Source organism: Xyrauchen texanus, chromosome 1 (assembly GCF_025860055.1).
Source record: "Xyrauchen texanus isolate HMW12.3.18 chromosome 1, RBS_HiC_50CHRs, whole genome shotgun sequence".
Taxonomy (NCBI): domain Eukaryota; kingdom Metazoa; phylum Chordata; class Actinopteri; order Cypriniformes; family Catostomidae; genus Xyrauchen; species Xyrauchen texanus.
In genome coordinates, this window is record NC_068276.1 from 12,882,498 (window position 1) to 12,905,841 (window position 23,344).

The window sequence follows — 23,344 nt, forward strand, 5'->3', positions numbered from 1 at the left end:
ATTCAACCTTCTTTTTTTTTTTTCATTATTTGTACGCTGGTCAGTCTATTTGTTGTCCATCAAAGCATATGTCACATGTGTGAAATAGCCAAGAGAACCTTACATCACACTGTAAGACAGACCATCTGGTTGTGTTGTTTACAAATTAAAAACAGATCAAAATAATTACAGATAGACTGTCTGTGTATATTTCATATGACAAAATCATTTCTTGAGATGAGAAAGGGTGTTTTCATGATCAGTTTGTAAATGTGGGTGCATCAGGATGACTGTAGGTGTGACCAGCTCAGGTAAACAGCCAATGTCATTGTGTTATGTCAGTGGATTAGTGGAGCAGGGGTAGTCAGCACATGTCTGTGTGAGGTCTAGTAACTACAGAGTGACAATAACACTTTACACATAACATCACTGAGACAAGTCACATTCAGGAGACAGGTGGGTAAACATTTATTACTCTAGAAATTCACTTGTCAGTTTTGATGTAGTTTTAAAGGAATATTCCTGGTTCAGTACAAGTTAAGAACAGTCATTTGTGCTGTAATGTTGATCAGTCATTTTAGGGTTTGTTTACATTTGGCAATGAAGTTGTACATTTGACTATAACTTTACACAGAAAAGGTTAGTAAGTGATTTAATCACACTAAAATCATGTTTACACACATATTGTTTATGTCTTGTGGCTATACGTTTGAAAAAGTGAGTATTTTTAATGTTCAAAAATTGGCCCCATTAACTTACATTGTAATTGCCTCACTGTTTGATTGAGCTTGAATTGTTTTGAATATTGAATACATCTTTAACTTGAGTTTGTCTGAAATGTGCAAATTAAATTAATTAAAAAACATAGTTATTTAATAAAGTCAAAAGAGATGGTTTGTTTAAAAAGAGTATTTTATATAAACTTTTTGTAAACAAATAAAATTTATTTTTATGCTTTATTACATTTCTATCTATTTTAGACTTTGTATAAATATCAAACATCCCTAGTTTATGGTTCTTGAGTACAAAATCAAATAAAAATAAAATCGTTGATTTATACTAAAGCTAAAATAAAAAATACATACATTCTAAAAGGATTACAGTGAAAATACTTATGAAAAGATTTAAGGATTGCAAGTTTTGAAATTCTTTTAATTTTTTTTACTATTTGATCAATGGAAGTATCTTTATAGTGTAGATGTAATGAAGTACATATTTCAGTTGGTTTGTGAAAATGATATCTTTTGGAATGAATGTTGCAAATGCTGAATTACCAGTCCATATGTTTTATGTTTGTACAAAAGGCCTCACAGCATCAGTACTGTACTGTAGATAACTCCATTGCTCCCTAGACGTTCAGCTTTTTGTTTAGACAGGATACTGTGACTTCTTGAACTTTCCATTGTTTTGTCCTTCACAAGAAGGAAAACATCTTTAGAGCTTACCAAGCATCTGGCTGTTAAGTCCCAGCTCTGATCAAAAATCTAAAACCATCTGCTGAAAAAGGTGTGGAGTAGTATGTTACGATAAGGGGCGTGTCCAGGATTTTTTGCCAGGGGTGGCATCCAGTGAGTTCCTCTGATGGGTGGATGTTGAGGACGTTGTTGTGGACCATGCGCAACACAGACGGGTTAAACCGCTGCGCACCGTCTCCAGGACGAAAGCAGGGTCCAAGTTGGGGTGGCAAGTGGAAAGGCAAAGCTAATTTTTCCCACACATCTGGCCCCACCCCTGGTTATGATTAAATAAGAGCAGCTGTCCCAGTGCAGGCCGTCTGTTGCAATAGATGGGCTACTTTAGGATATGGGCCTGCTGTTGCAGGAATTCCAAACAGAAATAAACCTTTTTTTGCTGACATTCATACATGCATAAGAGCGTGTGTCGTCATGTGTTGACGTGAGATGATCAGGTGGTTAAGTCTCTGTAATCTTTAATCCCTAATCCTCTCTGTACTCTGCACTCTTTAACAAGTAAACAAATATAGTGAGGATGTTCCAGTCTTGGGTATTTTCTAAGCAAGAACAATTGCAAAATGTGCAATCCCATTTTTTTATTATTATTATAATTTGTTTTACTTAGATTTAGTATAGGTCTGTATGGTAAATTAAGAAAAATAGCCACTTATGTAGGAACAGTAAACTCGATGTCAAAATGTGGCCCAGTTTGCCTGATTTCACCCTAATTGTGACGTCCACTGAGATGCATTTTGGGATTTTGAAGTTTAAAGTTCAAGTGGAATTATGAAACCTGATGCATTGTTTGATGTCAGACATGTTTTCATTTGTTGTGTGTGTTTCCAGATAAGGGGCAAAAAAAAAAAAAAAATGTCCTGTCTGGATGAGGTACCCTTCAAAAACTTTCTTGGCATTCTTGAGGAGGCAAAGGAAGAAGTGGAGCTTCTTACAGCCCCAGAAATCAACCTACCTGACTACCTGAAGATCCTGCAGGAAACTGAGGTCTGACTCTTATCCCTCAAATCTGTACTGATGTTTCTTATGTGTCTTTTTGAGAAATGTTTTGTTTTAAAAGTGTGCTTGTCCTATTTTTCTTTCAAATAAATGTCACTTCCAATTGGATGTGATGTGAAAGGCACACCGTGCCCGATTCTCAGCACTGAAAACCCCTAATATGTTGACTCTACTCAATTGATTGATTAAACTCATTCCCTCAATTGAGTAATGCCGCTCCAAAACATTTGTTATTAAGTTCACTTAACTTGGCGATAAAGAATTAACTTAACTACTTAAAGGAAAAGTTCACCCAAAAATAAAAATTCTCTCATCATTTACTCACCCTCATGCCATCCCAGATGTATATGACTTACTTTCTTCTGCAGAACACAAAGATTTTTAAAAGAATATTTTAGCTCTGTAGGTCCATACAATGCAAGTGAATGGTGGCCAGAACTTCGAATCTCCAAAAAACACAAAGGCAGCATTAAAGTAATCCATACTCCAGTGGTTTAATCCATCTCTTCAGAAGCGATCCAATCAGTTTTAGGTGAGAACAGACAAAAATATAACTCCCCTTTCACTGCACATCTTGCCATTGCAGTCTCTAGGAATGATCATGATTTCAAGCTCGATTGCACTTCCTAGTGCTTGACACATGCACAGAGCTCTAGAGGGTGCTATAGGAAATGTAATCGAGATTGAAAACATGAGCGCCAAGGGGACTGTTGTCAAGATTTATAGTGAAAAGGAGTCATATTTTGATCTGTTCTCACCCAAAACCAACTGGATCATGTCAGAAGACATTGGAGTTTGATGGATTATGTTTATGCTGACTTAATCTGCTTTTTGGAGTTTAAAAGGCCTGGCCACAATTCACTTGCATTGAATGGACCAACAGAGCTGAGATATGCTGAGGCCGAGTAAATGACGATAGAATTTTCATATTTGGAAATAACACTGAACTAACACTTTATGTTAAGGCAACTAGATGCAAGTAGCTCATATTTGCTATTTAAATGTTGCTATTTCAACTTAATAATTTACAAATGCACAAATAATGAAGATTATAACCAATTCTAGGTCAATGCTTAAGAGACCTGGCTGGAGTCACTCAGCAAGCCCTGGATTCAAACTCGCGGCTCCAGGGGTTGTAGTCAGCGTCTTTACTCGCTGAGCTACCCAGGCCCGGAGGTCTATGACTTTTAGGAAAAATAAGTTCAAGGAACTAATGTCATTTTAAAACATGTAATTTTTAAGTGATGTTTAATTAGGACAACTTTAGTGTGCAATATTTGAGACACAAATAGTTATTGGATTTTCTTCTGCAAATATGTTCTCTATCTGTAGCTAGAGAATAAAAGGGATGTGAAGTCAAAGGTACAGCATGGGTGACTTTCGGGGGCATAAACATTGGCAACATGGTGGCTCTTGTGTGGAATTCAGCACATTGGGTTTGACTAGGTGGAAAAACCAACATAGTCTCATCATGACCAGTTGTATTAATTCATACCAGATGGAGAAATTGTAAGATATCGTATGACTTGACTCGAAAAGCAGACCAACCAATCAACAAACAGAATTTCAATACTGAATTTGCAATACAGGCACTTTATTTTATGAAAGGAAGCATCTGTGAATGGGTACACATTCCATATTTACGCAATTCAAATGACTGATGAAAGTGCACTTCCCTCATCTCATTCCAAACCCTGGGTTTAGAGCGGCTGTGGCTCAGGTGGTAGAGCGGGTTGGCCAATAATTGCAGGGTTGGCGGTTTGATTCCTAGCCCACATGACTCCACATGCCGAAGTGCATTTGGGCAAGACACTGAACCCCAAGTTGCTCCCAATGGCAGGCTAGCGCCTCGCATGAGCAAATTGAACTCAATGCTTTCATTGGTGTGTGAGTGTGTGTGTTAATGGGTGAATGAGTCACAGTGTAAAGCGCTTCGAAAACTGTTAATGTTAAAAAAGCGCTATGTAAGTGCAGACCGTTTACCCTGATGTTTTCTTTCTTCTGTGGTACACACAAGTTATTTTTCTATTAAAATCATGGTTAGGTTTAGGGTTTGGGTCAGGGGTTAGACGTTATGGCTAGGATTTAGGTTTTGATTATTGGTTAAACTTGGGAAATGATGTAATAACATTGTTAGTTTAGGAGTATAAGTTGCCGGTTTTTGTACGACCCAATTTATGATTTCTTATGATTCAATCAGTACTAGTACCATATTACTATTACTATAGCTTGTCAAGGACGTGGAGGGGGAAAATGGTTAGAACTAACACACCAATTTCAGAAGTTGCTCTTTGGATGTGGATCAATTTGATCTTGGAATATATTGATGAGACATTTTTGGATTCATTGAAATCTCTGACTTTTGACAGCAGACTTTAGAGTTTTGTCAAATCTGAAAAACAGATTGAGATATTATGGAACTCTAGAGGAGACACAAGTTAGAGTACCAAGGAAGCATATTTCTACATTTTACAAAGAGTACTTCGAGTTCATTGCTGACATAAAATGTTTGTTTGAAGCTGTTCTCAAGATCTTAAAAACGGTTCCCAACAGAGCATCTGTGACTTCCTTACACTGCATTAGGCTCAATGTAATTTGCCAAGAGCATCCACTGATTGCACAAGCCATTGGCCTTAATGCAGGCTGTCACTAACAAGGTCATGGGAAAATAAAAAGACATTTGTAACATGCTTCTTGGTGCAAGTGTATCCCTGCCACCTCAAACCTTTTCCCATCTGCAATTACTCTATCAGAGTTGTATAATTTCACTGACACATAATCTATATAGTTCTGTTTATTTAACCCAGATGTGTGCAATCAACATGAACGCCAATTTACACCATTTCAAAAATGTAGAATAATCCCTGAATATGTAAACTAAAATTATAAAGGGATTTTTCTGTTAAAAAGGTTCACTGCTGTTGTAGTCTTCTACAATATTATTGATGTAATTGGTACTTTTTTGGATAAAAAGCCTAAAATTCCTAAAGGTTTCTGTTTTACTGGCCAAGGTATTTGCAAAGAAAATATATTACCGTCTGATGCTATTACTATCTAATCAGAAATAAGCTAATGTGAACCTTTTATGGGTATGTTCTGAATTTAAGTTTGTGCAGATGCTTAGTCATTTGTCCCACATCTGTCCAAGAACAACATTGTGTACCTGACTGGAACGCTGCATACATAATTTCAATGGTAATGACTTAAATGGGATGAAAATTGTTGTGTAATATTTGGCTGGCGTATCTGCCTGTCAAATCTGTTTTGCGATACTCAACAATTCATAATGTTGATACTGGCAGATAAGACAAACGTTACTAATATTCAGTGGATTTCCATAGCATTAGCTCAATACAGGCTAAGTAAGTTGACATGGAAGTTACTTCATATCTCAAAGTCATATCTGGGGCTAGTCCAATATCAGTGCAAATTATTTAATTCAACTTAATTTTTAACCTTGCCTTTATGGGGCAAATAAAAAAAAATCTGCCATTTTTTTTATGCTGCTGCTTTTTATCACTATTGGTACTGTCTTTAAAATGTGTGAGCCACTGTCATTTGATTTTAACAGTTTTACAAAAACTACCGCAGTGTCAGCAATGGCCCATTTTCAACAACTAAGAGAATGTTTTTCATGGGAAATGTGTTTCAACATTGTGTTTATTAGTGGTGCTTGCTAAGGCAAACATAACTTTTACTATTGCTTATTTTTTGGGTTAGGGGTTAAGGGTTAGGTTTACCCCTTACTGTGCATCTCGTCCCGTACATTTGTGCTATGGACAATGACTCCTCAAATCATTCAGGTTGTTGAGGCGAGGTAAGCCATTAAACTTTTTTTTTTTTCGCCTGCCAGATGACAAAACAGGCCAAAATTCACATAACCTTAATTTTATGGAAGGACAAAGCCATATATAGGGAATGGAATATGGTCTTGGGGTGGGCTCTTTTGCCTTGTGCCAGTAAGCAAATACCTAGCAACCACCAGGAACTCCATAGCAATCTCATATCAATGTGCTAACAAGCACTCAAAATATCTTAACATCATGGCAGTCAGTTTTACAAGGGCAAGTACCACTCAAAAATCAAATCTAATCTAGGTAAGTTTAGGATGATACCTAGACAAAAAAAAAACAAAAAACATTTTGTGTCAGAATAGTGATTGGTTGGTTGCCATGTTCCCACCACCCTTAAACCTTATGTCAATATTGGTGTAGATTTGGGCCCTATAAGAGTGCTAGTGCTGAGCACAGCACTATGCTTAATACGTGCAAAGTCAAATGGCATGGCCATGAAGTTTGGTATTTTCGTATAAGCATGGTGTAGCTTGTAGAGCTGTACTTTGAGTGCTCATGAAAATAGAGCCCTTTGTTTGTGAACCACAAGTTAAGAAAAACTTTTAAATAAATGCAATCAGTTGATGATAATTTGTCAAACTGAAGTTTAACGTCATCTCTTTTGTGTTTTGATGTTTACAGTATGTGTTCAGCCTTGAGAACTGGGTTCTCACAGGTCTCCAGGGTGGCTATCCGACCCTTCTCAATCCCTGCTCCTCCTGTGAGCTGACGGCCACCTGTCCTCCCTACTGGATGATGTTTAACAGCCCTCAGGAGAGCAGGTTAGCCAGCCGCTGGAGCAGTGACTTCTGGGAACCCAACCCTCGTCCCCGCAGCCGCAGCTTGAATGCGGCTAACTACCATGCCATGAATGACCGGGTGAAATTCACCATTTCAGACTCAGAAGATGATGAATTTACAGAAGAAGATGGGCGCACCTTTGCTGAGAGTTACCAACAGCCCAAACGGGATGATTTGGGTCTACAAGGACAAGTGTTAAAAGACTTGAACAATTGCAGATCATCAAATTTACTGAACTTGCCTTCACCGTGCAGACGTTCTAAACAGTGTGTGGGGAACCTCTGGCAGTCTTCGCTCTGCAAGGCCACTTCACCCAAAATTAACTTCCAGAGGAGCCAGAGTTCTGCTGGCCGTACTCGGGAGTCCTCTGCAACCTCAACCAATGACTTGCAGTCTGAATGCATTACTACACTTAGACACAACAAACCCAACCCAAAGGTAAGAAAACCTCACATTCCAACAACTTGTCACCTGGTTATTAACTCTAATTTAAAGTGATTAGTGTTCTTGCTAATGTTTGGAACAAAGGCCCAGTCCAAAATGCAACATCATCACAAGGGAAATCGACCTTTTGGATCAATTCATATTTGATTATGTTTCGCTGTAGTGCATAAAGACAAGTGCACATTACATGACCATTAGCAACATGCACACACTGCTATCTGTGAGTTCTAGTTGCAGACCTGACACAAACTCAAAAGATGAAAGGCGACAAGCTCAAATCGTGTAGTGTGCGCTATGTTTTAAGAGAGCAACCTCTGAGACAAAGATTTTGGTCCCATGGGAACCAGAAAGTCAACGTGTACACATAAACAATGGTAAGTGCGATTCTTAGGATGCATTTTTGCTCTAAAATAAAATGTTCACTCCATTGACGGTTTAGGTTGGGGGCAGGGTTAGTAAAATATGCATTCCTGATGACTGTATTACATCATTTACAACTACTCGCTTCTGGTGCCACCCTGTGGACATTGCACCTGGAAACTAGAGCTTACATGAGCTCAATGTGCTTAACAACACTTCCAGCTTTGGCCACTGGGGCAGTGACTTGGTAAGCACAGACCAATTTCAGATTTCTGCAGCAGAACTTTCGACCAACTGTCACCCAATTGACAGTGAGATCAGTCTGCCCAAATGCAATCATCTTTCCACACTTTGGGGATGTAAGGCTGCATAGACTATCGGGTCAACTGTTAGGCTGCAGAACATGACTAAAATGTGCATTGAGGCAGCAATGTGGGCACTCATGAGAACTTCTGAATGATTAAATGACAAATGGGATACACTATGGTCCCGTTGACTTCAAAAGAGCACGCAAGTGATGTCCACATGAAGTGCACAATTTGGGATAGGACCTTGGCCACTGAATTAGACCACACCCATCCATCCTATATCACAGCCTCTCTCCATAACCCCGCCCTCCAATGACATGTCAGCAAAACCTGAGAGTAGAGCAGTCACAGAGACAAGTGTGATTTCTCAGAACACCTATTTTAGTGATAACTGTCATGTAGTAGGGACATTTTATTTGTTGCATTTAAAAAATATATATCTTTGTTCAGCTTACGTGCCCATTACAGTTCCGTATAGGCGTCGGAAACGCCATCAGCCGTCCTTGCAGCATATCTTCGTTTGTGTGTGCAAAGGAGAAATTCCTGGCACTGTTTTGACACCATTACAAATTTGATTAGCTCTTCGTTTGTTCTCAGCTTGTAAAAATACCACCATATATGTATATATAAATCCTACTAGCGCATTTATCCCAGCAGCCAGCATTGTTTTGGATGTTTGGCAAGTTCTGTCACAAAATATACGCCATAAGTTGTCCAATCAGGTTGTGACCTTATCCTTATGCCTTTTGTTTTGTATTGTTAGGTTCGGTGTTAAAAATTCCTGTGTGAATGCTAAGAGAACCAGGACTAAATGTATCATTTTCTTTTTTTGGTCTGGACCAAGAGAACCAAGAGATCTGAACTACAAGTGTGAACACTCCCTAACTGACCAGAAAGGTATTTTAGGATGTTTTCACACCCGGCTAGATTGGAGTGTTTGTTTTGGAACTTGCCGCATTTTCTCCCTTGGTTCAGTTCGTTTAGCCATATGAACACGGCAATCGCACTCGGATCCACCCCAAAACAATCGCTCTGAGACTGCCTGAACGAGTTGGTCTAGGACCGTGTAAAGCAGTTCAATGAAAAGGAGGAGGCGAGAACCGGCTTGACAATATAAATAATAGTTTAATGAAGAAATAAACCAAACAACACAAACATACACATAGGACGGACGGATGCCAGTAAACGTTCTCTCTCTGTCGCACCACCATCCGCAGTCAGCCTTTATCCCTCTTGGAGGCATGATTAGCCTGATAAGGGACCGGGTGTGGACCACGATCCGGCCCCGCCCTCCGCCCTTTGCCCTGTCACAGACCGATTGCAAACAAACTCTGGAGCGGTTCGCTTGTGGTGAGAATGCAAACGGACCAGTGAACCAACTTGCATCACAATGCATGATGGGAACTGCACTGCCCAATAGTAACTGAGTTAAGACAAAAGCAGCAGTGTTTGATTGGCTAATGGCTAGCAAATTGAATTGAGGTTTAAGATGGAGCCAAGATGAGGTAAAATGCCTCATTGAAATTTGGTCAGAAGAACATATATCAGAACAACTTAAATACTCGAAAAACACATACAAATATGGAGGTTTATAAGGTATTTAGAGAGTGTCTCCAGGATATGGGCTTTAATCGCTCCATGGAACAGTGCCGTGCGAAAGCCAAAAAACAATGTCAACGGTACATAAATGTGCGAGATTCACATAGCAGGTGTTCGGGAGATGAAAAAGACAAGTTTCTCTGGTTTGATGAGCTGGACAAAATTCTTGGGACTAAACCAGTTGTTGACCCCGTGGATTTTGTGGAGTTGTATGCTGAGCCCAATTAAAAATATGACCACCATAACCAATAATACCATCATCAACTGATGTTACCTCCATCACTTGCCAATTCAGTTTCTGAATTCCCTGTTATTGACAAGACTAACCACACAAATTTATTGTAAAAGTGAACGTGTACTTTGTTAATATCCATGCTCGACAAACATTTTTATACTACTTGAATTGAGGGCAATATAAGACATACGACAAGACATGTCCTTCAACTTTACCTGCCATTTTGAACACTTCAACACTTTAAATTAATGAGAGACGATCACTATAATGTTAATACAAATATAACATTTAGTTTGATTTTCTTCTTTTTTATATAATAATTGTGAAAACCGTATCACTAAATATCCCTAAAATGGTCTTCAGACCACAAATCTTTTATGTATTTATCCAATTAAAAAAATTAAATGTTTCTCAAGAAACATTGCTGTAATGCTTTAAGGAAGAGGTTAATTAAAAAAATAGGTTTTTTTAATTAACAAAAGGTTGAGATGACACAAAAGGTTTCTCAGCTGTGATATAAATAATCCCTTGATAGAAATTCTGTGGGTGAGCACGTCATGGCACCTCACAATCAAAGCACACCTTCTTTTCTGAAAATATCTTATAATTGCTCTTCTTCGAAACAAGTGCATGGCAATATTGTTGTTCCAACGAAGCCTTGATTTCCACTCAGACAGATAAATTAATATAACGGTGATTCATCCATCTTGATGGATAACCGACCGGCCGCTGTAAGCGGACCAATGACCAGCGAGGGGGCAGTTTACTCACATGTGATTTGCGTGAACACATTTTGGTCCATTTGGAAATGTTGCCATGTGAAAGCGATCCGAACCAAGGAGAAAAATGCAACATTGTAACAAATTAGTCCCCGTTTTGGAACAAAGCAAATGGTCAACAAGTCTGAAAACACCCTCAATCACTTAAGCAAGAGGCATCAAAGACCTGGTATTCAAGCAGCATTTAGCCAGTTTTCACTATTTTCCATTGGATTAGTTAAAAATCCTTTGTGTATTTGTCACACTGTTGCTGAAAGGTATTTTGTTGTCCCTTCTTAAAGAATGTCTGAGCTTCTTAATTCATTCACATATTACACATGAATGACTTGTCCAAAGTACTTATTTTTTTGGGTTCACATTTCCGTAGTGCCTCAGAAGATGAACTAGCTAATAATAGAGATTGTTAAGTCTTTTCCTGGAAACTTCCCAAGCAGCTACAAATTCGTCTGGATTAGCGGAAGTGGAAGTGCGCAGTCTTTCTCAGCAAAGCTACAATTCAAGGTTGCGCCTGTGTTAACAGTCTAATCCAACACGTTATTAATGACTATGACATCATCTCCAGCAAGGCCACACAGTCATGGCACACTGAACAAGCCTGTGAGGTTGTAGTCTTTAGGTATGACTACATGCTTCTTTAACATGAACGGTAAACTAATTAAAACTGAATATTAGCTACAAGCTACATACAAATTTCCTGGGCGTTGCTTTTTTGTTTTATTCCATGTATGATTGTTTCTTATTTAGTTTATGTTCCTGTAGCGCAACTGGTTGAGCGTAGCATTAGGAACACCAAGGTTGTGGGTTCAATTCCCAGAGAATATACATATTGATCAAATGTATACATTGATCTGCTTTGGATTATAGAGTTTCCCAAGTACATAACTGTTGGCTAAATGTTTTCTAAATGACATATTAAGTCTGAATTAAACTCTCCACCAACGATTGTGTTTTTCATTCTAGATTTTCTCAGTAGTGTGTTTCCTGCCCTCGTCTCTCAAGGGTATTCTGACCATGAGGAACTGTTGTTGTTTTTTCCAGGCCCAGGGTTCATGCTCCCCCCTAGCCCTGGCCTCATCACGGCCACTCAATTCCCACGCTGCTACCCTGGACTCTTCGTTCGAGCTGCTTTCTGCTCTTAGCCCGGAAGAGAGGGAGCTGCTGACGGCCGTGACCGAGAGGGGATACCCTCTCCGTACCGCCATCATCGCCCTGCAGAAGACGGGCCAGCAGTGCCCAGAGCAGGTCAGTGAGGAGGGGATCTTTTACAGGGTTTCACTGAGCTGCCAATGTGAAACAGAAGTCAGGATTCACATGGAGGTCACAGTTGTACTGCTTAGATTATATTAACTGTCCTTGGTGTTTGGCAAAAGCTGAGTTGCTGGTAGAGTTAGTCAGTCACTTTGTTTGTGAATAGGCATTAAATGCAACCCAACATGGATGATTCCTGCTTTTGTTCTGGCATCTATAATCTACCAGTAAAGTATACCAACACTTACACGGATTGTCTGAAAATAGAGCTTCACCCATTTCACAGATTGAGCTGACCTATTATTGGAAGTTATGCATAGAAATAGAATTGTTTCTAATTCAGAGACAAATGGAAAGAGATTCACAAACAGAAAGTTGGTTCACGAATAAATTGAATGAGACCCACAAAGAGTTTCACAAAAGTGAAATGAATTCACAAATAAATAAAATGAGATTTGCAAATAAAACAATTATTTACAAATATTTTTTTTAACTCACAAACACAACTCCGTCCAGAATTCATCTGTGAATCGTGCACATTTATTTGTGGATCACTTGCTGTGCATTTGTGGATGGCTTAATTCTGACACATTTCTTGTGCGAGAGCTGCGGGCAATCCACAAATGGTGGACTCCACCCATCGTCTACTCAAGCCAAGATTGAAGGTCTAATTGTATAATTGTCTAAAGCTTGACATCATTTTCTGGAATTTTCCAAGCTGCTTAAAGGCACAGTTAAGTGTATGTAAACTTCTAATATTAAATCTGTGGAGTGGTTAGATCTTTTGATGACTTCAAACTAAGTGTATATAAACTTCTGACTTCAACTGTTTTTGTAAGTCTCATTCTTTCCATTTGTCTCTGAATTAGAAATAATTCTATATCATACATTTGTGGCATAATGTTGAATACCAAAATTATTTTCTTTTCCCCTTTCTTTAAAAAAAAATCAAAAATCGAGTTTACAGTGAGGCACTTACAATTGAAGTGAATGGGGACAATGGAAGTGAATATGGCCACTTTATGGAGGGTTTAAACAGAAATGTGAAGCTTGTCATTTATAAACTCACTTGAACTGATTCTTCCATTAAAAAAACAACTTGTGTATTATTTGAGCTGTAAAGTTGTTTAATCGTCATTTTTACCTTGATTTGAGTATTTTAGGGATTGTTGACATTACATCGTCAGGGTAATGAACTTGTAAAACTGGCTATAACACAGAATGGATGACAACGTGTGGATGAATTTTCATTTTTGGGTGAACTATCCCATTAAACAAAAACTCCATGAAAGTTTTCGTCCATCCAAATAATTAAAGAAGTTCTGGTCAAATTTTGTCAGAACACCTGCACTTTGGTTTTCATTTATTTAAAAAAAAAATGTTTTGTCAGGTACTCAATACTGATATAGACATATTTATGTAATGCCAGAAATCATTGCCAGATATTCCACACTCTAGTGACTCTCCATATGTCCTCTTTAATAACAAAACATCTGGGTCCATCCTCTTTCATGTGATTCTGGCTAGTTCTCAGCATTAGCAGTTGAAGCCATAATAATTAAATAATTAATTTGTGTTTTCCAATGTGGGGAAATTAGGTTGTAAACTTCTGGAATTTGGGAAGTTAAGGATAATTTTACTCAAAGGGTTGAATTTAAATGGAGCTATGAGAAAAGGCAACCAGCAAATCAAAGAGTGAGGGCTGGACAATGGCAGTGAAGCTGCATAAAGTCAGAAAACTTTGTCTTTGAAAATGCTCTACTTTTGACTGAGGTGATTTTGGCATAATGGAAATTGCCTTATGACAGCTCAGACTCTTTGAGCGTAATTATGATACATGTATAATGTCCCGCACTGTTGTGTCAACAGTGGCCTGATAACCAGATCAGTTTGTTGAATTACTTAGTGGTAGGGCATAAACCAAAGTTTACCCATAATAACTTGATTTGGGCTTGTTTTCATAAAGTGTCAAAGAGTCTCAAAGGGCTAATCCTCGATTACGTTCTTCGTCGTTAAAGTGATCCAACTTGCTTTGCACTCAAAATCGAAACTAATCCTGAAAAATTAAAGGTCTGTTGTCTTGTTTTCTTGCAGATCTTGAGTTATCTGGTGGCATGTGATAGGTTATGTGAACTTGGCTATGATGAAGCTCAGGTTGAGGAAGCGTTGGAAATGTTTCAGAACTGTGAGACCAAGGTATGTATCAAGCGATCATGACCCTTAGTTTTATAAATATTAGACTTCCTGTGTTTCCTCAGTAAGGAACATGGGCCACTGCAGCCAAGATTTGTGCAGAGCCACTGGCTGCAATCTCAAGATATCTCGTAATCAAATCGAATTTGCGCTTATTATTCATTATTTACACATTACACATTTCAAATTAATTCCCACATCTTTTGTTTTTGTTTGTTTGTTTCAGGCCGAGGAGTTTCTTCACCTACTTGCTCAGTTTAATGAAATGGGCTTCCAACAGAACACCATTAAAGAGGTCCTGTTGGTGCATGAGAACCACAGAGAGCGAGCGCTGGAAGAGCTCATGACCCGCGTGGCCTGACCAAATCAGCATTATGATGACATGGACAAGCTGCTATCATGGTTTATGCTATTCCCAGCATACATATAGTAGTTGTTTATTTATCAGAGACTAAAGTATGTAGATTCGTTCTAGACTTCTAGAATTGTGTTGAGTGAGATTCTTGGCCTTGGGGAGATTTGATCATGTACACAAGAGAATGACTATGTTCCAGTAAAACATAAATGTACACATGTTTTAGTTGTCTTTTCTATAACAACAAAAAGTTGCTTTTGCTAATGTTGATAGAAATGGAAATCATGAGATGTTAATTGTTTTGGGGAAATCCATACAACTATTACACTCTTTTTATATTAATGGTATTAGAATTGTTTAGTATATAAATACATGCAATATTGTAGAACTACTGTAGGTAATTAAAACCGTTTTATATACTATGAAATAATGAGTTAAAAAAATGAATATGGACAAATAGCCTTTTGATATCTTGTTAGTGTTTTCAGTTTTCTGTGTGGTGCCTCCACTTACAACATGCTGAATATCCAAAGTGAGCATGTATGATATTCATGTTTTTGTCTGTATTTATATCTTCTTATATAATGTATATAATATAACATTTGTAATATGTGTCAGGAAACACTGAGGCAATAAAATTGTTTACATACAAGGGATTCAGTTAGTGTAAGTAATTTGCATCTATAAATAGGCATATGTCCTCACGTCTTTCATATACAAGATAGCATCTGCAAATAATGCTTCCAGTCAAACGAGGCTTCTCACATCTCGCAACCCCTCAATTTTCAAGAAGGGTATAGCTACAGGCATTGCTCCAAAAAAGATATATTGAAGATATAGGGAGCCCTATATCTAACCCTATACCTATCCCTTTCCCTAACCTTAACCATGAGTGGAAGTGATGCCCCCTTTTGGAGCTGGCGCCCCTTTTGGAGTAACCCTGCCCTCTTTTGGAGTAACCCTGCCCTCTTTTGGAGATACCGCACCAAACATAATGTAAAATGCATAACTTAATGAAGACTCATACGCTGATAGAAACTCTACTTACAATGTGTGCTTAAAAGAAGGATTGTCCTTTTTTTTTCTACAATGCATTTCACTTGATGCTGCCAATTAAGAATGATATGCCGATAAATAACTCTTGTTTGTTTGTTCCTCATCTCTAGATTATTCATTTAGATCAACATCAATGCCGATAAAAAACATGGATAAATGAGCATTGTTGAAAGTAACTTTGTAGAAATGAATGGAGCAGCATTGATTAGACTGTCTGACTGACGTCCTTTTATATAAGTGTTGTTGTGGCTCAAGAAACTCAACTGTGATTGGCTGGATGATCACTCAATCAGCCCAAAGTAACAAAAGGCAAAGAATACTGTATACAAATCCACCATTTGGACTCGTTACGGGTTTATCTTGGAAAAGTGCGGGGGACAAAAATCCCCTTTTTAAGAATGCGGGGAACATGTGCCCCACATATCCCGCGGCTGCTATGCCCCTGCCGATACCGATGTTTTGCTACTCTTTTCTACTCTCTGTGCCTTAGACCAATACACAAGGTTCGATGCTGATGGTTCTATTGATGCCCAGAAAATCCTGAAAATCTTCTCTGAGGGAAAGCGCGTGTAAAATCGGAAGTCGTCATCCGAGAGACAAAGTCTATTTATTTGAATGCGGGAGACAGACAAAGCTCGCACTTCAGCCTCCAGCTCTCTAATTCTCTCTGCTGCAGCATCCAAAAGACCTGGACACGGAGGTGTTGAGTAGTCATGGTCTGTGGGTGGGACGGGTCCGTAATAGACTACAGGCTGTTCATCACTGATCTCTGATTCACTGCAATGTTGGCGCTTTAACGTTACCTTATCTAGCACATCGGATCGTTTTGGGCGAACACTCCCCCAGTTGTTCCATTAGAACCTGGACGGTATAACTCCACGTTTCAAGCGTTTACGATTGGCTGTTGACGAGTAGTCAGACTCTGTGAAGTGTTTCCCGCACACGTACGTACTCCCTTTTAAAACTGCAAAACTTTTGCCTTCATCCCGCCGAATAGCATGAATCCACATTTTCTTCGCTTTTTCATCGGTAGGAAAAGAATGGAAACTGAGATCCGGCTGTTTAGTTGAACTATTAGAACATTTAGGAACGCAACAACAATTCCTCGCTGTGCTCGCCGCCATTGCTACAGACTAAACCAGAAGTCGGTTTACGCTACTATCCACCATTGGAAGTGACGACACGAGCACTGTGATAAAGGCCTATTCAGACTTTATTTTAAAATGCAGCCTTTTAAGGTTTAGTAATCGCACAAGGCCATACTGATATTTCAATCTTAATTCAATCAATCATGCAGCATTAATGGATAATATAGCGATGTCTCAGAAGTCAAAATCTGCTGGTTGTAACATGTTTTGAATGGTTTCCCACATCATGTAGCCTATCAGTAAGTGTCTACATTGACATATTTAACCAAAACCTTTTTATTAACATTATTTTTTTGGTTATGCAGCATCCATACCAACAGGTATAAAGTCCAAGGACTACTGTCATACTGGTCAGTTATATATAAATAAAAAGTACTTGGAATTTTAGTCAAATACTTATCTGAAAAATTAAATCCAGGCAATGTCCTAGTTCTACATCTTGCTTGATATGCATGAGGTCAGCACATGCTATCATTTCTCAATTTCCCTTGGTATTTGCTAAATACATTTGTTATTGCTACTTTCCTATAAAATGTTACCTTCAATGTTAAACAATTGCCAGACATCATGAGTGATTAGCGCTGACTTGCCAAAATCTATATGTCCTGTTGTTAGACTGCCAACACAATTCATGTTTTCTTTTTGGTAACTTCATTAGTGATCACTGTCATCTGGTTCCCAATATAATGAGTGAACCCTCTACGATAGTTACTAAAGCTTTTAGGAATGTCTGGATATAATTTGAAGGTTTGAGCACAATAGTCAAATAGTCTCCACACCAATTTATGAGGTCATACACGATTGTATGAATAAAGTAACATGGGTGATAATCATGTTTCTTTTTTGCCTTAGCCAACCTTAAAACTTTCTCTCAAAATCTTAAATGTTCTGTACTGTTTCCTTGCTGGCCTCATCTGACCCCAAACTCCTCTGGTATGAGTACGCCAGTACGTTTGATATAAAATGGAAATGTATCCATATTTTGCTGCTGTAGACTTTTTTCAGCCATGGCAACATACCCTTCAATGACCATCAATCTTGTGTAAGACATTTGTAAAGATTAATGGGCCTGTTACTTTACCATTAATTACGTAATGCATTTGCCTCTAACTCGTCTATGATCAGTGCCATTAGTTTTGTTCTGGCAGTGTGAGAACAGTTAATTCAAATCCAGTTGCTTGATGAAAAATGTACATAGATACTCATGTAATGAACTCTCATTAGATCACCTTAAACAAGGCACTGACTTTATTGTAATAAGTGTCATATTATTAACAAATTAGTAGTAGTAGCTTTATAAATATGCGGATCATGGATGATCATCTGTGGCAACTCCTAACGGGAGCAGCTGAAAGAAGAAGCGTAGTAGTACCTTTAAACAAGATATCAATTATATGTGTTGTGAAGGCATACACATAAAAACATACACTGAAGGATATGCATCCAGAGAGATATTACAAGTAACTGTATGGATGCAGAATGTGAGTGGTGTGGTTTTATTTAAAGGGATAGTTCACCCCAAAATGAAAAACCTCTCATTATTACCCTCATGATATCCCAGGTGTGTATGACTGTCTTTCTTCACCAGAACAAATTTGAAGAAAAATAGAAAAATATCTTAGCTCAGTAGTTCCTTAAAATGCAATTGGGTGGAGATTTCTCTTTTGAAGCTCCAAAAAGAACAGACAGTCAGAATAAACGTCATCGATATGACCCCAGCTGTTAAATGAATGTCTTCTAAAGTGATATGATCACTTTTGATGCGAAAAAGAGCAATATTTAAGTACTTTTTAACTATAAATCATTGCTTCCGTTAGGCTTCAAGTCCAAGCAGTCTCTCGTGTTACATATTCATGTCGCCATGATACAGACGTAATCTCACGGTCTCCACTCGGTTGAGACATCCAGGATAAGCACAAGAACGCACCATTTTGAGTAAAGAAAGAGACAAACAAGCTGTACAGCGTTCCTCCTCACTTGTAAACAGCGCTGCTCTTCTGTCTGTGTCACACATGCGTCAATTCTCGCATGTTTTAAACGCCAATCTGATTACGTCACACATGTATACCGCTGCAGAACGGATGTACGATTTATAGTAAAAAAGTACTTAAATATTTGTCTTTTTCGCACCAAAAGCGATCGTATCATTTTAGAAGACGTTAATTTAACAGCTGGTGTCGTATGGAGGACGTTTGTGCTGACTGTCTGTGATTTTTGGAGCTTCAAAATAGAAATCTCCATTCACTTGCATTTTAATGACCTACTGAGCTGAGTTTATTTTTCTATTTTTCTTCAAACGTGTTCTGGTGAAGAAAGAAAGTAATACACACCTGTGATATCATGAGGGTAAGCATATAATGAGAGAATTTTCATTTTTGGGTGAACTATCCCTTTAATTGGATGTCCAATAGAAGTCTAATGGTTCAAAAATGAAATTATATGAAATATATCCTTTAACTGTAAAACACTTTCTTGTCTCCTCTTTGGCTAGCTTATAAGCTAAATTACAACATGATCACACAAGAAATCGACATGTTACTCCCGAAAGTTCATGTACCCTGAAATCGACCCCATTAAGCTGAATAAGCGTTATCAGATACTGTGCCGTCATATATCAGTTTCTGTGATGATATGTGCATTCCTACTAGGACATATTTAACATTCAAAAACGACAAACCGTGGTTTACAGCAAAACTTAGGCCAAAGAAGATGCTTACAGAAGTGGGGATAAAATCTTGCACAATCAGGCCAAAAACACATTGACAAAAGAGATTAGAGTGGCTAAGAGAAGCTACTCTGAGAAGCTCAAAAACAAGTTTTCAGCTAATGACCCTGCATCAGTATGGAGAGGCTTGAAGGACATTACAACTACAAGACACCACCCTCCAACTCTGTATGGAATCAACAACTGGCTGATAACCTGAACGTGTTTTACTGTAGATTTGAAAAGCTTCAGTTTGGCTTTCAACACCATCACCCCAGCTATTTTCTGGACTAAATTAATCCAACTCTCTCTTCCCATCTCTATCTGTCAGTGGATCACCAGCTTTTTGATGGACAGGCAGAGGCTAGTGAGACAGGGGAAATTCACTTCCAGCACTGTGCGATCAGCACTTGCGCCCCCCAGGGATGTGTGCTCTCCCCACTACTCTTCTCCCTGTACACCAAGGACTGCATCTCCAAGGACCCCTCTTGTCTGGCCCCTGAAGTTTGCAGATGACACTACTGTCATCAGCCTCATCCAAGATGCCGATGAGTCTGCATACCAAAGGGAGGTTGAACAGCTGGCTGTCTGGAGCTGAACACTCTCGAAACAGTGGAGATATTTTTAACAGCACCGAACAGCTCTGTGGCAGAAGTGGAGCTATTCAAGTTCATGGGTTCTACCATCTCACAGCACCTGAAGTGGGAGACCCACATTGACTCCATTGTGAGAAAGGCCCAGCCCACTACCTTTTTGAACTGTTGCCTTCTGGCCATTGCTACAGAGCACAGAGAGCCAGAACAGTCAGGCACAGGAACAGCCTGTTATATCAGGCCATCCATCTCATGAACAGTTCAAATGGCCCCACTGAGCAATAATTATGTGCAATAACAAGCTTAGTCAATTATATTTGTTTAACATATCCTACCTCTTATGCACATTACATTCCCTTGCACTTTATACAACAGACTATATTTGTATATGCGTATATTTTTATGTCTTATTGTGAATTTTTATATAAACGTAATATTCTATTCACAATTTTTTTTTCTTTATTCTATTTTGTATTATTTGTCTTGTTGTTGTATTGTTTGTGCACTGAAAGCTTCTGTCACCAAGTAAAATTCCTTGTATGTGTAAGCATACTTGGCAATAAAGCTAATTCTTATTCTGATTCTCCCACAACTCTCTGTAGCACTACTGGTAATGTGTTGCACAAGCTACCTCCAAGACACGGGTTCTGGTCCTGTGTGAACCAGGAAGAATTCATGTTCACATATACAGTGGTAAGCATGATCTGGAAGTTGCATTTGCTCTAAAATGAAATGTTTACTCTGCTGAGAGTTAGGTTTAGGTAGGGTGACCATGCTGTCATTGTTCAAATGAGGACACTATGGAACTTTACTGTATTTAATGAATATCTTTAGTAAAAAAATGGCCATAAAAACACTACTACACTTTACCCTTTTCAGCCCTCATGTTGTGCCCAGAAGTACTACCCTGAAGAGCCTTATTTGTACAAACTGGGTCTGATGTAAAAGGTGTTCTATTTAACTATTTATTGACTTGGGTAACGCTCTTTTAAAAGTGAACTTTCATTATTGCACTATTGGTTTTAATGGCTGAACGAGCGTGAGTGCACTCTCTCTTTCAGAATCAGAATCAGAATGAGCTTTATTGCCAAGTATGGTTACACACAAAAGGAATTTGTTATGGTGAGAGAAGCTTTCCAGTGCTAGAGAAAGCAATGTATATACATACATACATACAACATATACATTTAAACATATATACATATAGTAACATAAATAAGATAACAGATAAAAAAGAGAAATATACAATAGTGCAATAATGTTGTTATAATATTTTATATACAGATATACAGTTATGTGCAGGTGGTGTTGTGTATTGAAGAAAAGGTAGGATATGTTAAAGAATATAAATGATATATGTATTGATCAAAGGAAAGTATTTGGGGGCAGTTTTAACTGTTCATGAGGTGGATGTGTCTGGCTGAAATCAACTGGTTGTAAGCTTTTGATTCTTGAAAGATTGTTGCAACATAGTACTGAGCCAAGAGATTTGATGAGAATAAATTTCTGATAAAAGTTTGGGGCATGCTTAGTTAATACCACCAATCATAGAGTAACTCGTTTACAAACAGACATTGACGTCACTTTTTCTTAAAAAAAGAAAAGAAAAAAAAAACTGCTGGCATCTTACCTCCAATAGGAACATCTAAACAAAATTGTGTCTAAACTAAAATAAGCACTGAAATATTGCAGATTAGTTTTAATTCTAGGAATGAACATGTTGATATGTAGTTTTCCATAATAAAAAAAAAGCCAATCACCAATCAATCATAGTACAGGAGAGTTTGAATGAAGGTTGAAGGAAATCTCTGGTCCATTATCTTTCTTCTCCAAAATATCACTGCTTTTCTTTGGCAGTCTCAGGAGAAAGGTCCACATGGACCCGATTCTCGGAAACCCTGTCATCTCTTGTTTCGTCCTCCATTTGTGGTCCTCTATGGCATATTTCAATGTCACTGTGCGGTTCACCGTGAAAACAAAGTCACCTCGCTCTACTGTTTTCATACTGCCCAGACATGGCCATCCACTGATCTGAGGTCAGATTTTAACAGTCCATCATGCACCTCAAAAAGTCATCAGATGGACCATTCCTCATTACATACAAATTGTCTCTGTGGGCCACCATACAATGGCCGTAACTTTGATGTCTAACAAGTGTCGTGGTTAACGTCCACTCATCCTTATCTACAATGTACTCATAAATCTCTGATGCATCCTTAGGTCTCCAGAGACAAATTAATATTCTACTCATGGTCATGGCACAAGCAATGTGGCCGCGGGTCTCGGAAGATGAGCGGCAAAGCTCCAAGTGTCTGAGGAGACTTTGTACTTCTCCACAGAGGACATTATGGTTTTATTATGCTCTCCACCAATGATATAGAGGTTTCCTTCATGACCAACCAGGGTGCAGTTGTAGCGAAATGTTCTTGGATACGTCGAAGCAGAAACCAGTGTCCACAACTTTGTTGGTAATGTCATAGACTCCTCCAACAATATAGAGCTTGTTGTCTAGAAACGTAACACCTGCCATGGTAGTGCTGGCATTGAGAGGCAAGTGGGTGAGAACCTTCCAGTCTTTCTCATCCTCATCAAAGTAACACACTGTCCTCATGAAGTCCTGCAGCAGCTTGATGGTTAGAGAGTGCGTACCAACAGTGACGTACGTACTAGGAATTAGAGACTCTACATATTCTACCAAATCCTCAGGCAAACACTTCACATCTTCTTTGAGGTCTTGATGCATGCTCTGGAAGAGCTTCAGTAAACCAAAAGTAGCTGCTGTGTGATACAAGAGTAGGCAATTGACTGAATTGATGATGCTTATGAGATGCTTGTTTAGAATCTCGATCTGAAGGAAGGCAGTGCACTCAGCGGCTTCAACAATTTCGTCATCGCTCAGGATGGCTTTCTCTCCATGTATCACACGGAGGGCGACCAGGAAACCACAGGCACTCAGTGCTTGAAGGCAAATCTCATCCTGTTGGCATTCCTTCATCCCAGACTGGAAAAGTTATTCACAATGTTGCTCCAGGAGGCCTTTGTCCACTGTGAAAACAGTGTCAACAAGTCTCACTTTCACTATTGTTGTCAATAAACTTGGCGATTGGCTAAATGCTCTCCCTGTGTCAATCTCTGAGCCAGCACAGCTGCTCATCTCAATCAAGTTGCGTCCAGTCATTTTCATGTGAACACCAGAGAAATAACCACTTCCGCATAATCAAACATTACTTAGAGATTCACA

The 23,344-nt window shown here is 38.7% G+C and overlaps 1 protein-coding gene and 1 pseudogene across 1 annotated transcript; one reads left to right on the forward strand and one right to left on the reverse strand.

The window, feature by feature from the left end:
* Nucleotides 1-334: 334 nt before the first annotated feature.
* LOC127650401 (ubiquitin-associated protein 1-like) lies at nt 335-15,251 on the forward strand. The gene is made up of 6 exons (XM_052135822.1): nt 335-435; nt 2,280-2,435; nt 6,923-7,519; nt 11,845-12,048; nt 14,149-14,250; nt 14,474-15,251. The coding sequence occupies exons 2-6, from the start codon at nt 2,304-2,306 to the stop codon at nt 14,606-14,608; spliced, it is 1,170 nt and encodes a 389-aa protein (XP_051991782.1). The 5' UTR covers nt 335-435; nt 2,280-2,303; the 3' UTR covers nt 14,609-15,251.
* A 6,619-nt stretch (nt 15,252-21,870) lies between these two features.
* Nucleotides 21,871-23,110, reverse strand: LOC127644955 (kelch repeat and BTB domain-containing protein 13-like; annotated as a pseudogene).
* Nucleotides 23,111-23,344: the final 234 nt, after the last annotated feature.

What these genes read in the sequence shown, in the direction of transcription:
- LOC127650401 (XM_052135822.1), top strand. Translation starts at nt 2,304, where the DNA reads ATGTCCTGTCTGGATGAGGTACCCTTCAAAAACTTTCTTGGCATTCTT. An exon ending in ACAACAAACCCAACCCAAAG is followed by an intron (nt 7,520 to 11,844) that starts GTAAGAAAACCT and finishes TGTTTTTTCCAG; the next exon opens with GCCCAGGGTTCATGCTCCCC. An exon ending in TTCAGAACTGTGAGACCAAG is followed by an intron (nt 14,251 to 14,473) that starts GTATGTATCAAG and finishes TGTTTGTTTCAG; the next exon opens with GCCGAGGAGTTTCTTCACCT.